We start from the raw sequence: 16,753 nt of genomic DNA, 5'->3' as shown, positions 1-16,753 counted from the left end.
TCTTATTGCCTTACGTGATCTCCTGTTCCAGCAAGATGAATACACACTGGCCTGTATTTGTTGCTCCATTCTTTAGGTACGATGAATTGAAACCTGTTTCAAAAATAATTTATAGTTAAATTCTCAAGGTGTTTTCCAGGAGAACAACATCTGAAGTATCTTAAAATAATAATTTGTTCTTGAGTGTAAAAGGTCAAATTTTGGATTTTCAGAAACTTCACAAAACATCAGAGGTCTTCTAAGTCCAACCATACCTGACAATGAATCTCCTCAACGTCGTCAGCAGGCTACCCTCCAACCTCCACTGGAAGCACCCAATGAGGACACAGCCCCTCTCACTTTTGGAAAGCCTTAATAGTTAACATGTTTTTCCTTACATCAAGCTCAAATCTGCCTCACACATTCAATGGTTAAGTGAACCTGTTTGACACAACGCATAAAACTATTAACAATCTGCTAAAAGAGCACTCAGGCACAGCGATAAGAGAAATAAATTTGTAGTCACTAGACTGGAGTTCAGCTCTGCCACTTACTAAATGTGTGTGACCTTCAGTCTCAGTTTCCTGATCTGTAAAACAAGGTGGGCAGACTGGTTCCAGTACTGCCTTCTCAAGTTCCTTTCAATCAATGAATCAGCAAACATTTACAAAGTACTTACTATATCCTTGGCACTAGGGTAGGAAAGCAAAAGTCAAACCCAAGCTTGAACATGAAGCCCCTCCTACCACTACAAACAACAGTCACCATGACACTGGTGATTACTGTCACCAGACAAGAGAGCAAGGAGCCTCCACTGGAAGATTCCCCTGGGGCTGGGGGAGTTTACGGCCGACTTAGGGAACCCATAGCCCTTGGCAGAGCTCTCATTGTTGGGGTGTTCCCCTAAATTTGCCTCTTTGCAAGATACTGCCATCACCTGGGTTACTGTGGCTCTTTATCAGATGCCTCCCTTGGTTCCCCACCCCTGATTAGTGTCTTCTCTGACCTGGCCTCCTTTGTCTTCATCGACTCCTTCCTTCCTTCCTATTAGCGTAAAACATGTAAATATAGCTTTTATTAAATATTCATAGGTTATAATGCATCTTGGTGGCAAAGTGGAGTCAGGAAAACATCTCTGTGAATTCAAATGTGGGCTCACACACTGACCCTGGGCAAGTCGCTCAGCCCTATCTGCCTCAGTTTCCTCTTCTCTCAAATGAGCTGAGAAGGAAATGACAAACCACTCCAGTATCTCTGCTAACAAAACCCCAAATGGGGCCAGGAAGAGCCAGACACGACTGAAAAACAACCAAACAAAAATAATGCAAACAACATTGACCTTAGAATGAAGAGACCTAGGCTTTAGGTAACTGTGCCTTCAGCTTCCTCGCCTACAAAATGAGAACAGATAAACTCAGCTTTGTCAAGGGCACCCAGGTCTGCGGCCTCCCACTCTTCAGTTCCTCCTTTCCCTCACTCCACATGTCGATCAGTGGCCAGATCTGCCATGTCTGCCATCCATCCTCTTCTCTGCCCATCCTAGTTCAGGGCCTCATCAGCCCTCACTGGGCCACTGCACAATCTCCTAACCACTCTTCCTCCAGTCTCTCCACACAGCTTCCCAGTTTCCTCAATCGCAGGCTTCATTCTGTCGCCACACCATTTCAGCAAATTCCAGTGTTTCTCTATTGCCTCTAGAACCACATATAAACTCCATCACCTGTCGTTGCAAGCCCTTCACAAACTAGACCCCACGAGTCACCCACCTACACGCTGCAGCCCAGCCCAATGGGCCTTCACTCAGGCTTTCTCCTCTGTCTGCACAGCACTCCCTCCTTACCTCTGCATCTCAGGAACCTTTGTTTCCTTCAAGTCAGGAAGCCTCTCCTGACCTCTGAAGAGACTCTATAGTTTCTTCTTCAAACCCTGTCTTGTATTTACATATTCTTTTATATGTACAACCTGTTTGCCAGGGCTAAATATCAACTCCTCGGACAGAGCCTGTTTCAATCTGTCTGCTGTGCCTCGCAGTGACTGACACACAGTGTTCAGCAAATGCTTACTAACTGGTTCCTGCTTTCCCATTCTTACTTTTGGAGTTAATAAATATTTTATTTATTTTGCTTCCCCTTACCCCTCAGAAGTTTGTACCAACAGTGGCATTTATGTATTTTGTCTTTTGAGAATCATGGAGTCAAAGAATTTTAGAGCTGGTAATGACCTCTCTGTGCCTTCTTCTCTTATGAAAAGTAATGAGGTTGGATTAGAGGGGTGCTGATAGCAAATTCCAGGCCTACAGAGTTGGAGCTGGAAGGTCATCTGGTCATGGGCAACAAGTAACAGTCCAGCTGGGGGCAGGCAGCCCACTCCACTTTCAGATGGTTCCTGTGCTAGGAAGGAAGTCTTCCCTGCCACCAAGCCCAAGGCAGTCCCTCTGTACCATCCATCCACTGGCTGGGACCAAGCAGAACACATCTAATCCCCGCCCTTCAAGATTGAGAACAAACTAGAGAGTCCCAGCCCCTCCTCTAAGTCTGTTCTTCTCCAGCTTAAAAAGCCCCAGCTCCTTCAACCTACCCTTTTCTGACAGGCACTCAAGGTCTGGCACCTTGGGGCTAGACTAGACAGCCTCTCCCAGTTTCTGTAATACTGATTAGGTGAACTCACTGTTGGGAAATACAAGGCTCTTCTTAATTTCATTTCCTTAGGCGTGACCAAAGGCTCTCCACTATAAACACCAGGGATTATTCCCTGCTTAATTTAAGACTGAAATTAAAATTAAAGCCCTCCAACTCCAGGGTGGAACACTGACCCATTGCCTTGGCTTCCTGTACTTCACTCTATTGACAGTACACTGTCTTTTGAGATTAAAAATTTTAGTCTTCTCTCTTTTATATCCTTTAGTTTCAAAAGACACTAAAGCAAGGGCGGCCAGGTAGCACAGCGAGTAAGAGCACCGGCCCCAGTGTCCGGATGACCTGGGGGATTGAATCCGGGCTCAGATACTTAGCACCCACCCAGAAACATCTGGCCGTGTAACCTTGAGCAAGTTATTTAACCCCAATTGCTTTAAAAAAAAAAACTAAAACAGATATGGATAAAAAATATCTATCCAGATGAACTACATAGGAATACTGTAAATGTGTTACTGCCCAATTTCTCACCTGGCTTTCACAGCCTAACTTAGAAAAGCTATTTACATCCACTGCTTTTTGCCACCTTCCATTTACTTTTTTTTTTTGGCTGCATTTTTTGGAGGGCAGTTGGGGTTAAGTAACTCGCCCAAAGTTACATGGCTAGTTTGTGTGTGTGTGTGTGCGCGCGCGCGTGTGTTAAGTGTCTGAGGCCGGAACTGAACCTGGGTCCTCCTGACTCTGGGGCCGGCGATGCTTTTACTCACTGCGCCACCTAGATGCCCCCTTCCATTCACTTACCATCTTGCAATCTGGCTTTTAATCTTAGGATTCAAATGTAGCTGCTCTTTCCAGGTACCAATGATCTCCTAAGTGCCAAACCTGAAGGCCTTTTGTCCAGTCCTCGCTGCGGCAGAGAATGCTGCTGACCACCACTCACGGGCATTCTGTGATGCTGCTCTCAGTGTCCGGCCACACCTTTTCAGCCTCTGGATCCGCATCTCTATTTCTCACCTTAGCAGCTGAGTTCTGTCTCAAGTCCTTTTCTTTTCTTCAGTCTTGATCTCATCAACTCCCACAGGGGACTCTCATCTCAATCCCTCTCTGGAGTTAAATATCCAGCCCTGGACTCTGTCTGGACCTCTAGTCCTGAATCACCCCCTGACTGCTACACACCTCTAACACCCTCAAACACAGCTCACCTGCCCATCCCAAGCCTTCCATCTTTCTAGTTACTCCGGCCTACAGCTGTGAGTGACCTCCTCTTCCCCCCTCACTCTTCACATCTAGCCCTATGCCACGTCTTGCTGACTCTACCCACATGCATTCCAACTGCATGTCCTCCTCACCAACAGTCTACTCCAGGTCTTCAGCACCTTCTGCATCCAACAGTTAACAGCCTCGCTGGTTCCCATGTTCTTGGTCCATCCATCGCCCACACAGATGTAGGTGATATTCACCAAGCACAGGTGTGAGCCACTCACTTAAGTGCACAAAAAGCTCCAATGGTTTCCTTCTACCTCCGAGATTAAATACAGGCTCCTGATTAGCTTTCAAGGCTTTTGCCATCTGGCTCCAGTCTACTTTATTAGGCTCAGTCCACACACGCAGCCGCAGCCGTCTCTGCCTCGGTCTTCAGCTTCCTCCCAAGCTCAGTGCACAGGGCATTTCCTTTTAGGAAGCCTGCCTGGATCTCCAGAGTGTTTAGACTTCTCCCTCCTCCCCAAATTAGCGTGTATAAATTCATCAGTTTAAATGTGATACCCTAGTGGAATAAACTGCTTGCCTTCAGGGAATGCTTTGTCTTTTAGCTTTGAAAACTTTAAAGCTCTATGTAAGCCTGAGTTGTTGTTAATCATTTAAATGTAAATCAAATAGCAAGATAAAGGCTGGTACCAGCCTCATCTTCTGTTTCCCTACCTTCCCTTTTCTCCTAAGACACAGCCAGTGTTTCTTTGCAGAACTTTGGGGCCCTCTCCTTTCCGTATCATAAACAACCAGTGGGGCTGTGTGCCCTTTACCTTATAAACATCTCTAAGTCTCATTACTTACTATTCTCTAAGCCAATCCCTCTCTTGCATCATTATCATTTCAGTACAATGAACTAGGTAAAGGAGGAAAGAGGTCACAGAAGATAAAGCAAGTAAATATTAGTCACTGGCTGTAATGGGAATGTAAATTTTTAAGATCTTCCCTGCCCCTAGGCTAAAGTGCACCTGGAGCCTGGGGTGGGAGGCTTGTTTTTCAGTAGATACTTTTTGATTGGCCAGTGGGTCCAGAAGGTTGTTACATTCTCTGAGCCAGGTTTTAGAAGGCTATATAATCCCTGATTTAAGGCTCTGTTTTGGGGGCTCACTTTGAGAAGTGTTCTGTGATTTGATCAGAGGAAACTCTGGGAAGCCGTTGTTGAGAGCACCCCCCCGCTTTGAAAAACCCAGATGTTGATTTGGTATGGATGTAATGGTTGGACAGTTTTGGAAACCTGTCTACTTGATCTGTTTGTCTTGATAATTCTGTCTGTATACTCTGAAGTTCCGGGTACTGACCTTTTTCCCCTGAACTAGGTGAACGATACATATTTGACTGATTAAAGTAAGCTGGTTAACCCATTTTGAGTTGCTTTCCTTTAACAAAGCAGATCCAAGAACCTGTGTTGGCAGCCACCCTGGGGACGCTGGGGTGCTTGCTGATACACTGGCTAAGTCAGACTATAGTGACAGTGCTGATATAAAGCTGCAGTTTGACCCTGGGAAAGTCACCAAATTTCTGGACTTAAAGGCTTCTCCAAAGAAAGGCAGTAAGAAAGTAAAAGTTTATACTGACCATGATTAACTGTATAGAGGCCATGCTATGTACAAATGCAGGGTTTTTGCATTTTTCTGCTTTCAATGACATAAGAATATTTTATTCAGAGCAAGCTGGAGTGTGACAGACTCCATTCTGCCAGCTGTGCAAATCAAACATTTTACAAGAAACATCAATACCGGAATCAAAATCCTGCAGAAAAAAAACACTTCCGATTTTGTACGTAGTCATTTCAAATAAGGAGACCAACTGAATCAAGTTTTCTGTGACCCATAACATTTAAAATTCTTAAATATTTAACTTGTTAAATATTTTCCAAATTACATGCAAAAAATTTTGGCATTCCTTTTTTAAAATGTTGAGTTCCAAAATCTCCTCCCCCCCCAAGACAAGCAGTTTGATACTGATTACACATGTGAAGCATGACATTTTAAATTGAGTGAGTTTTGTTCTAACTTTTAAGAGAACAAGAAAAGGTGCTGAGTTATTACTGTGCTACACACAGAACACCTCATCTCACACGTTTTCTTAGGTAAGTTCTGCACACGCTCTTGGGTGGCTGAGAGCCTGAGGCTGCTTCAGTGCATCAAGAGATTCCACAAGGGAGCATGCAGAAGTAGGTTACTCCAAGCAGACGATATGCAAATTATCAAATATATGCCAAATATTCACTTCCTGAAAGACAGCTCTTCTTCATGTTCTGTAAAGTTCCCATAATTAAGACCTTGGAGGGACAAAGCATCAATTACATTTCTCAATTTTTAATGGAAATGGGAGGAAAGCGGTCTCATACATAGAATGACGACAATGCAGAATACAAAAAAGTCCCAACTTTGAGAGCTCATCAGGCATCATCCTAGTGGGGTGAAAAGCTGTGGCTTCTGGAACCTTTCATGCTACCACCAGCTTACTTTCTACCCCATCTCATGCCTGCTCCCTTCTTAGAGGGCAGAACCTCTGAATTAGAGGGAGAAAATGACATCCTCTCTTCCTCTCGTTCCTCATCAGCTTTCCGGCACTTCTGTCCCCTGCTATTGCAACAGTGGCGGCAATTAGGTGGCAGAGTGGATGGAACGCCAGGCCTGGAGTCAGGAAGACCCCTCTGCCTGAGTTCCAATCTGGTCTCAGACACTTACTAGCTGTGTGACCCTAGGCCCTGAACCCTGGCTGCCTCAGTTTCCTCATCTGTAAAATGAGCTGGAGAAGGAAATGGCTAAGCACTCCAGTTGATCTCTTCAAAGAAAACCCCAAAAGGGGTCAACAAAGAGTCGGACACAACTGAAACGACTGAACAAACAACATGGCGACAGCAGGAGGAATTACAGAAAAGGAGATATGAGATTCACGGGGCAAAGATGCAACCGACCTTTGGGCACAAAGAAATTTTTCTCAGTTACAACAAAAATAGAGAATTTTGTAAACTTTTAAACTGCTATACAAATGTAAGTTCTTAATGAGTAGGGACAGTTAAGTGGCACAGTGGATAGAGTGGTGAGACAGAAATTAGAAGACATCATTGTGAGTTCAACTCTAGCCTCAGAAACTCACTGTATGACCCTAGGTAACCCTGTCTGCCTCAGGTTCCTCACTGATAAAAGCGCTGGATAAGGAAATGGCTAAGCACTCCAGTACCTCTGACAAGAAAACCCAAATGGGATCACAAAGAGTTGGACTCTATCGAAACAACCAAATAGCAAAGAGATGGGAAAACCTCATTAACTTGCTACGTTAAGGCAATGATAATTCAGCCAAGGTCAGGCAGACACTTCTAATTACATTTTGTGAAAAACAAAACCAAGCAAATTAAGGATACAGAAATAGAACTGTAGGAGGAATGAGAATGAAATGTTTTAATTTCAGGCCTTCAGATAAACTCACTTCAACTGTTATACTAGTAACAAATTACTTACCCCATTTGTGAGACCAGTTCCCTTAAGGACCTCTACCCAAAAACATGTTAGCCTAAAGTTAGAGCTTATACTTAAAAGTAACAAGTCTTCTAATATCTGAGACCAGAACAAAATGAAAATCTTATGTGAATATCACTGAGCTTTTTCTTTAATATTCTATTTTCAGAATGAAATCTCTTACCGGGCAATAACAGATTCAATCGGCATGAGATCAGGAACATAATGAGCCATTGGAGAAACAAAATGTCCCTCAAGAATCTTACAGTCAGTCTCTTCTTCAATCTGTTGGAGAAAGAACAAAGCTAAGATGTGAACGCCGGCCTTAGACAAGAAACTAGTTACCAAAAAGGTTCAATTCAACAGGCAGAAGCTCTCTATGGCTATGCAAAGGGCTCTGGATACCAAAGAAACATGATCAGCTGGGTGCTAGTTTTTATCTAGTTAGGAAGTTAAAAAGGAACTGGATGGTGATTCCTTTTGTAAGATGTCTTTGTGTTACAATCTATATTCCCTTTTATCAGATCTGATGAAAAGGGAAGTACAGCATCCAGCTCACCAGGTTCTTTTAAGGTCCTAGGGAAAGGAACTTCTTGGCACACCATCTGAAATATCTGAATTATTCAAAGTTACACAGGTATTTCAGCCACAACCATGTGGTCAGCCCATGCCCCAAGACAGGGAACATAGCAGGCTCATACAGATAACTATGTGACCATACTATAGGCCAATAAAGAGAGGTGAGCTGAAGGAAATGAGATTAAGTACTTACTATGCCAAAAACTGGGAAGATAAAATATAAAAGCAAAGACAGTCCTTGTCTTCAGTGAGTTTACCTTCTATTTCTTTTTTTTTTTTGAGGGGGGAAAGCAGGGCACTTGGGTTAAGTGACTTGTCCAATGTCCAGCTAGTAAGTGTTAAATGTCGGTCAAATTTGAACTCAGGTCCTCCTGACTCCATGGCCGGTGCTCTATTCACTGAGCCACCTAGCTGCCCTGAGGCCTCTTATTCTTTTTTCAAAAAAATTTTTAATGCTTTTTTTAAATTTTCATTTTATTTTTTAAATTAAATTTTATGTTTATTTTTAGTTAACATCATTCATTTCCACAAGATTTTGAGTTACAAATTTTCTCCTCATTTTTCCCCTACCCACCACCCCAAAACAGCGATCCCACTGAATATCCCCTCCCCTAATCTGCTCTCTCCCATAACCCCTCCAGCTTTCCAATAGGGCATATTGGAACTCTATGCCCCAGTGCCTGTATATCTTGTTTCCCAGGTGCATGTAAAATAAATAATAATAATAATATACATTTGATTTTAAAACTTTGAATTCCAGATTCTTTCCCTTCCTCCCTCATCACCTACCCTTACTGGGAAGATAAACAATTCAATATAGGTTGTACATGTGTACCTATACAAAACATTTCCACAGTGGATATACTGTGAAAGACTGACTATATTTCCCTCTATCCTATCCCAGCCCCTACTTGTTCTATTCTCTACTTTGATCCTGTCCCTTTTCAACTTCCCTTTTCAATTTAATTTCACCTTTTAAATATCATCCCTTCCTATTCAATCAGTCCTGTGCCCTCTGTCTAAGTATACCTGTATACACATATACACACACTCACATATATCTTCATATGCCTATATATATATATATATATATATATATATATATATACACATTTCTATTCCCTTCAACTATTCTCATACTGAGAAAAGTTTCATATCATAAGTTACAATATCATTTTTCTATGTAGGAATATTAATAGTTCAACTTTGATAAATTCCTTATGATTTCTTTTCCCTGTTCACCTTCTCGTGCTACTTGTATCTGAATGTCAAATTTTCTATTCAACTCTGTTTTTTTCCTTCAAGAATGCTTGAAAGTCCTCTATTCCACTGAATGACCATATTTTCCCCTGAAACATGATACTCAGTTTTGCTGGGTAGGTGACTCTTGGTTTTAATCCCAGCTCCTTTGCCCTCCAGAATATCATATTCCAAGCCCTTCGATCCCTCAGTGTTAGAAGCTGCCAGATCCTGGGTTATCCTGATTGTGTTTCCATAATATTAAAATTGTCTCTTCCTGGCTGCTTGTAATATTCCCTCCCTGATCTGGGAATTCCAGAACCTGGCTATAATATTTCTAGGAGTTTTCTTTTTGGGATCTTTTTCAGGAGGTGATCAGTGGATTCTTTCAACCTCTATTTTGCCCTCTGGTTCTGAAACTTCAGGGCAGTTTTCTTTGAGAACCTCCTGGAGGATGATTTCTAAGTTCTTACTTTGATCATGGCTTTCCGGTAGTCCAATAATTTTTAAATTATCTCTCCTGGATCTATTTTCCAGGTCAGTGGTTTTTCCAATGAGATATTTCACACTGCCTTCTATTTTTTCATTTGTTTGGATCTGTTTAATAGTATCTTGATTTTGCATAAAGTCACTAGCTTCCATTTGCTCCAATCTAATTCTGAAGGAATGATTCTCTTCAGTGAGCTTTTGAGATTCTTTTCCCATCTAGCAAATTTGCCTTTTTAAGGCATTCTTCTCCTCATTCCCTTTCTGAGCCTCTTTTGCCATTTGAGTTAGTCTATTTTTTAAGGTGTTATTTTCTTCAGTCAGGTTGTTGACTCTCATTTCATAATTTTCTTGCATCATTCTCATTTTTCTTCCCAATTTTTCCTCCACTTCTCTTATCTGCTTCTTAAGGTCCTCTATGGCCTGTAACCAGCTTGTATTTTCCTCTAAAGCTTTTGGTGCAGGAGTTCTGACTTCACTGTCTTCCTCCTGTTCCATGCTTTGCTCCTTTTTGTCCCCCAAATAGGAGTCTAATGTTGGAATCTTCTGTCTGCTTTGTTTGCTTTGCCTGGCCATGTTGCCTTCAGTCACTTGACCCCTGCACTTTTTGCCACAGTAGGACTCTGCCACCAGACAGAGGAGCTTTTGTCCCAAATGCTGGGGTTTTCTCAGCTGCAGGTGGTATTAGATGAGTGCCCTCTCTGAGGTCTCCACACCCTCTGGCAAGCTGGACACACACTCCAGGACCTCCACCCTAGACTGCAATCCAGATCCAAGCAGGTTAAAGCAAGAGCAATTACCCCTCAGACTGGTGCTTGGTCCCCCTACACTCTGCAGGCCAGGAGCTGAAGCTGCCACGTGGCGCTGGCTGGCTGTGCTGGGTCTCAGTGGATTCTCGCCCTGGGGCCAAAAGCCACAAACTCCCAAAATCTGGAATCGGCCACAGCTGCTGCTGATCTGGAGTCCCTCCAGACGGTGGCTGGTCAGGCCCGCCCGGCATGGGGCTGGGCTGGGCTCCCAGAGCACTGTGCTGGCCTGCCGGGCTGTCCTCAGCGGGAGGTTAGCTACTCTGTGTCATTTTGTGGGTTCTGCAGCTCCAAAGTTTGTTTAGAGACCCCTTTTAACATGGATTGGGGAAGGTGGAAGCCGCAGCAGCGGGGAGGTCCTGCTTCTACCAAATGGAATTTCTCTATAGCTTGTTGCTAGACTTTGTTGGCAATATACAGAAATGTTGATAACTTATGTGGCTTTATTTTTTATCCCACAACTTTGCTAAAATTGTTAATTACTTCAAATAACTTTTTTAGTTAATTCTCTAAGATTCTCCAAGTATTACATAATAAACACCTAAAGACTGATCAACAAGTGAGTTTAATATGCAAATACTATCACATGGAATAAAAAAATTTTATTCATATGTTTTAATACCTAGTATGTTTTAACATTCAATTTAACCTTGGCACGTGTTTACATTAAAATCTTGATAACTGGGGCGGCCAGGTAGCACAGCGAGTAAGAGCACCGGCTCCAGTGTTGAGAAGACCTGGAGATTGAATCCCAGGCTCAGACACTTAGCACCCACCCAGAAACACCTGGCCGTGTAACCTTGAGCAAGTTACTTAACCCCAATTGCTTTAAAAAAAAAAATTTGATAACTGGGACGGTTAGGTGGCGCAGTGAATAGAGCACCAGCCCTGGAGTCAGAAGGACCTGAGTTCAAATTCAGCCTCAGACACTTGACACACTTACTAGGTGTGTGACTTTAGGCAAGTCAGTTAACCCCAACTGCCTTGCAAGAAAAAAATTTTTTTGATAAGTACATATTTTTATTTTGAATACCTTGTCAATGTACACCGGATAATCTCTTGAAACCATATTCTGGCATTTTTCTCGGTTACCAATTATCTTTCTGAATTCAAACAGTCTATTATGAAAAAAAGAAAAAAGAAGTGAGTTTGTTGTTAAGAACCCAATGAGATTCCCTACATAAAGTGCTAAGTGCCAGCTACAGAAGCATTCCTAAGCACAGATGCTTGTGCCACCCCCTCACCCCCCCAACACAACCCTTATGTCTTGGAGTAGATGACCCTAGTTATCCTCGCCAAAAATATCATCTCCACAGCCAACCTGCAAGTTACAGTTGATTAAACGATCTAAATTCAATATTTACTTAGACTAACCACATGTAAAATGACGCTTGCAATTCCAGTTTGAATATGCAGGGCAATGCTCACCGTTTCAGATCTTCAGGCCTTCCCCATCCTCTGATGAAAAGCTTTGTGAGGAGGAGCCGTCGGTAAAAAACATCTAATTTGCTCACACCCATGAGGACATCTAAAAGGCAAACACATACATCACTGGGAACTGAATGCCACTCTCGAACATGGGAGCTTTCAAGCAAGTATCAATTTTGAAGCTTTAGTTTTTCCTTTGGGAACAAGGTTGGGCAAAATGTTGTGAGATGAGGAAAAGAAGTTGAAATAAGAGGAAGGATGATAATGGAAGCAAAATTAACGGATGTCATCTGTTTTTAAAACATTTCCTTCTAAAGTTTATACTCTTTACCATTGAACTTTCAACCCACAGACAGTTTTTGGTACATGTCGGGGGTAATTCACATTTTAAGTTCATCCCGTTCAATCAAAGAGAATTAAAATTTTTTGGCTTTTTGGAGGGCAATTGGGGTTAAGTGACTTGCCCAAGGTCACCCGGCTAGTTTTTGTGTTATGTGTCCAAGGCTGGATTTGAACTTGGGTCCTCCTGACTCCAGGGCCAGTGCTCTGTTCACTGCACCACTGAGCCACTGGAAAGAGAATTTAAAGATACAAAAAAAGAATTTAAAGCATTTCCAACAAGGCATTCTAATAAGTGCTGCAGGTGGAGAAGTTAGCAGGGCAGCACGGCTCTGGAGTTAGGAAGACCTGAGTTCAATTACAGCTTCAGACACTTATTTCCTATGTGGCCCTCCCAGGGCTGCTGTGGGATTGAAATGAGATGACGGCTGTAAAGCACTCTGCAAATCTTCAAGTGCTACAGAAATGGCAGGAATTTCTCTTCCTCTCACTTTAACAAGCTATTTCAAACTTCTTGCCTCCAAACACTCCTGTTCCTAACTTTCCGATTAGTTCGGGGCTTGCCATAACATTATCTTCCCACCACCAGGCCCATAACCTCAGCATCCTCTTATCTTCTCACTGTCACTCACTATATACACTCAGCCTATTTCCAAATCTTGTCATTTTGACCTTTACAACATCTCAGTTGATAAGCATTTATTAAAAGCTTACTATGTGCCCCGGACTGTGCTAAGAGTCGTGAGGTCAAAAGAGAGGCAAAAAACCATGACTGCTCTCAAGGAGTTCACAATCTAATGGGAGAGACAGCAAGTAAACAAAAATATAGAGACTATATACAGGCAAAACAGGAAGAATTAACAAAGGAAAGGCACGAGAATTAAGAGGGATTGGGAAAGGCTTCCAGAAGAAGAGGGAATTTTGGCTGGGACTCAGAGGAGGGAGTGTAATCCAGGCATGGCAGACAGCTAGAGAAAATTCCTGGAGCTGGTAAATGGACGGTCTTGGGGTTCACAGAACAGCAAGGAGGTCAGTGGCCCTGGGTCAGAGAGTACCTGGGGGGAGGGAGGCTGTCTCAGGTACACCACCCCTTCTCCCTACTCACAAGTCCACCACCCTAATCCAGGCCCTCATCATCTCTCCCTGGCCTACTGTGATGGCCTTCTCTAACTGAGGTCTCCTGCTTCATCTCCCAATTCTCTATTCTGCTACCAAAATAACTTCCCTCAAGTTTCCCAAATCTGACACCCCATCCCTCTATCAACGCCTTTCAATTCTCCCATTGTCCTTCCCTCTCTTCCCCCTAACCTCTCTCCCACACATTCAATAAACTCAAGTGGCTACTACTCCCAAGGTCACATCTAAAGCTCTCTGGCATCTAAAGCTTTTCACAACCTGGTCCCTTTCTACCTTTCCAGCCACCTTACATTCTGTACATACCTCATGTGTGATTAGTTATTTACATATGCTGTTTCCCTCACTGGAATATGAGCTCCTTGAGGGCAGAGACTTTTAAAAACATCCCAACTCTTTGGCACAGACCTCTTCTTCTTCTTCTTTTTTTTTTTGCTTTTTGGAGGGGGAAAGGCTGGGCAACTGGGGTTAAGCGACTTGTCCAAGGTCACACAGCCAGTATTAAGTGTCTGAGGCTGGATTTGAACTCAGGTCCTCCTGACTCCAGGGCCGGTGCTCCATTTACTGCACCACCTAGCAGCCCCAGACCTCTTATTCTTAATAAATATAAGTTGATTCACTAAGAAAACAAAGACTGACCTGGAAAAATTTAAAATCTAGTTGGAGGAGGGAAGTCTCATAAATTAAACCTTACTTTGCATTTTTTTTAGTGCCAAATATATTCTTTATTTAAAAAAAATTATTCGAATAAACAGACACCTGAATAAACCAATTCAGTCAACAATTTTAACATAGTACAACTCAGAATTTAGGAACTGCATTGCTGAGCTGTCCCTTCTACGATTCCTTCACACTCTCATCCTAGGATTCAATGACTGTACTAGATACACATTAAATACATTTACTTTTCTAGATTATAGGGCACTCACTGATTTTCACAGCAGGGTAAAGCAATATGTCTTTCTTAAAATTTTATTTTCCAGATATTGGCCTCTATCATCCTAAATTCAGTTCCCTCTGAGTTGGCAGATAATGTTATGCACCAATGGAGACCAAACAAAACAGAATGCAGTTTGCTACCTGTTCTTCCCAGCCCAGCATCCGGAAAGTCACAGCAACAGTTCTACTGAAGAGGCACAAAGCCAATGCCTGCTCCCCTGTGAGTGCTGAGGAAGTGAAGAAAGAAGAAAGTGAAGGGATGGGAGAAAGGAAGGAAAGGCAGAGGGATCTCAAGACCCAGAGAACAGGGCGAGAGGGCTGACTAAACTGGGTCCTTCTTTGTTGTAAACAAATAGTCAGAATGCCCTGAAACTGTGCCTTCAGAAGAAGTTTGAGAGCCACAGATCCCAGAGGCAGGAATGAGTTTACTTAAGGGGATAGAGGAACTTTGAAAGGTCATCTCTGGTCTATTTCCAGATTTCAAAATGCTAAACACAGCACTCTTCTTAAAAATGTGTCTGAGAAGACAACTCTTTCACTTTAAAAGAAAAAAAAAATTATCTTACATCAATTTCATTTCCCAACATGCTCCTTACCTATTCTCTCGCTCAAAACAAAAGAACATTTACCAAATCCAACATAACATGCAATGTCACACATGTAGTCTCCTACACCTCTGCAAAGAAGGAAGATGCAACCTCATCTCTTCTTTGGGGCCAAGCCTGGTCACTACAATTTCGCAGCATGTGAGGTTAATTATTTTTGGTCATTTTTCTCATTCTCCCATTTACACTGTTTTAATTGTGTGTGTGTGTGTGTCTTCTGCTGAGTTCATTCTGTGTAATTTCATACACACACAGTCTTCTCTGTATCTTTATAGTCACTGCGGTACAGCACATTAACACTGCCATGTTACAGGACACTAGATGACACACCACCATCTGTCTGGCCATTTCCCAGCTAAGGGACACCTATTTGTCTCCACTTCTTTGCTACTTCAGAAAATGTTACTACGGTATGTTGTGATGTATATGGGGCCTCTCTACCTTTGACCTCACTGGGGTATAGGCCTACCCTGAGTGGACATTATCAGTCACTGTCCTGGCATAATTCCAAATCACCTCTGAGAAAGGCAGCTGACAGCTCAGCCACGAGCTAGGCCGCAGCGACCATTTTTGTCAGTCGAGAGCCAGTGGTACAAGGGGCATCTGCCATGCCAATACTGTGCTACACATCTTAGTGCCTCACCTGTCAAACCAGTGCTCTCCTGCATGCAGCCTGCTTTCTGAGCAGAACACAGTTCACACCTCAAGCGGCACCTTCTCCTAGAGCGGGAAGGCACTAGAACCGAGTCTGGAAAGCTGCAAAGAAGGCAGGCTGAGGTGCAAGGCTCATTCATCTCGGCTGTTCCACGGCACCATCTGCCCTTACAATGGGCTGCTTTAGGGGACAGCACATCCCCTGACACCATGGAGGCCGGATGACCACCTGCCCTGCTCTTATGGAGGGCTGTCAGAGATTTATGTTTCAGGGAAGGGGCTGTACTGGATGATCAGTGAGGGCCTCCCAATTCTTGGGAGTCTGTGATTCTGGAGCAGGGGCAGGGAATAAAAAGAGCCAGACACTGTCCTTCCCCTCAGAGTCTGCCAGGACGTGATTAAATTTTGTGCTGTAAGTTTTTTAAAAAAGACACCTTATTTGGGAGAATTAATGGTGACATAATCCTTTGGGCCCACCAACCACCACAGCTTTGAGGGGGAAGGCAGGGCAATTGGGGTTAAGGGACTCGCCCAAAGTCACCCGGCGGCTAAGTATTAGGTGCCTGAGGTAGGATTTGGGCTCGGGTCTGCAGGGCCGGTGCTCCACTCACTGCCCTCGGTCGCGCCTCTTTCTCAGTCCTGGTCACCAGTAACACGCCATCGCCACACAATCTGTTTAGCCAAACCCTGACTTGTTACTCTCCGGTGCGGCGGGCAGAGGCCCTTTCCCTAGGGGTCTCTGATCTCCCTGGGGCATGTGCTGCAGCTAGTGGGGCGTCACGGAAGAACAGGAGAGCAGGCGGGGTGCCAGCCCCCTCCTGGAGTGCCCGTGACCCAACGGGGCAATTAGGGACGGCGGACTTCAGTTGGGTGAGGTTTAAAGGTTTTCATAAAAACGACATCATGAAGCCTTAGAGAAGGGGTTTCTCTGACGCGGATCTAACGTGCATGTGCGTGTAAACGACACACGTGTGTAAATGACACAGGCGTGTGTGTGTAAATGACACAGGCGTGTGCGTGTAAACGACACGTGTGTGTAAATGACACGCGCGCGTGTGTGTAAACGACACGTATGTGCGTGGAAATGACACGTGTGTGTAAACGACACAGGCGTGTGCGCGTAAACGACACGTGTGTGTAAATGACACGCGCGCGTGTGTGTAAACGACACGTATGTGCGTGGAAACGACACGTGTGTGTAAACGACACGTGTGTGCGTG

General features: G+C 43.7%; 1 protein-coding gene across 3 annotated transcripts in view; it reads right to left on the bottom strand.

Moving 5' to 3' along the window:
* ABHD18 (abhydrolase domain containing 18) overlaps positions 1–16,753 on the bottom strand; it is a 40,144-nt gene that overhangs the window by 22,459 nt on the left and 932 nt on the right. For 2 of the 3 annotated variants that reach the window (XM_069091211.1, XM_069091220.1), the window contains exons 2-5: positions 11,863–11,962; positions 11,468–11,552; positions 7,509–7,609; positions 15–93 (exon numbers count right to left, since the gene is read on the bottom strand). In XM_069091211.1, coding sequence (XP_068947312.1) covers positions 15–93; positions 7,509–7,609; positions 11,468–11,552; positions 11,863–11,962 — 365 coding nt within the window. Of the gene's footprint in view, positions 1–14; positions 94–7,508; positions 7,610–11,467; positions 11,553–11,862; positions 11,963–14,415; positions 14,502–16,753 lie in introns of all 3 variants that reach the window. The other variant, XM_069091230.1, reaches the window with a different exon arrangement.

Source organism: Petaurus breviceps, unplaced genomic scaffold, assembly GCF_028583685.1.
Source record: "Petaurus breviceps papuanus isolate PSGF00001 unplaced genomic scaffold, PetGlider_PUasm1.0 126, whole genome shotgun sequence".
NCBI lineage: Eukaryota > Metazoa > Chordata > Mammalia > Diprotodontia > Petauridae > Petaurus > Petaurus breviceps.
Note: the sequence above shows the minus strand (reverse complement) of the source record. Positions and strands in the feature narration are given on the sequence as shown.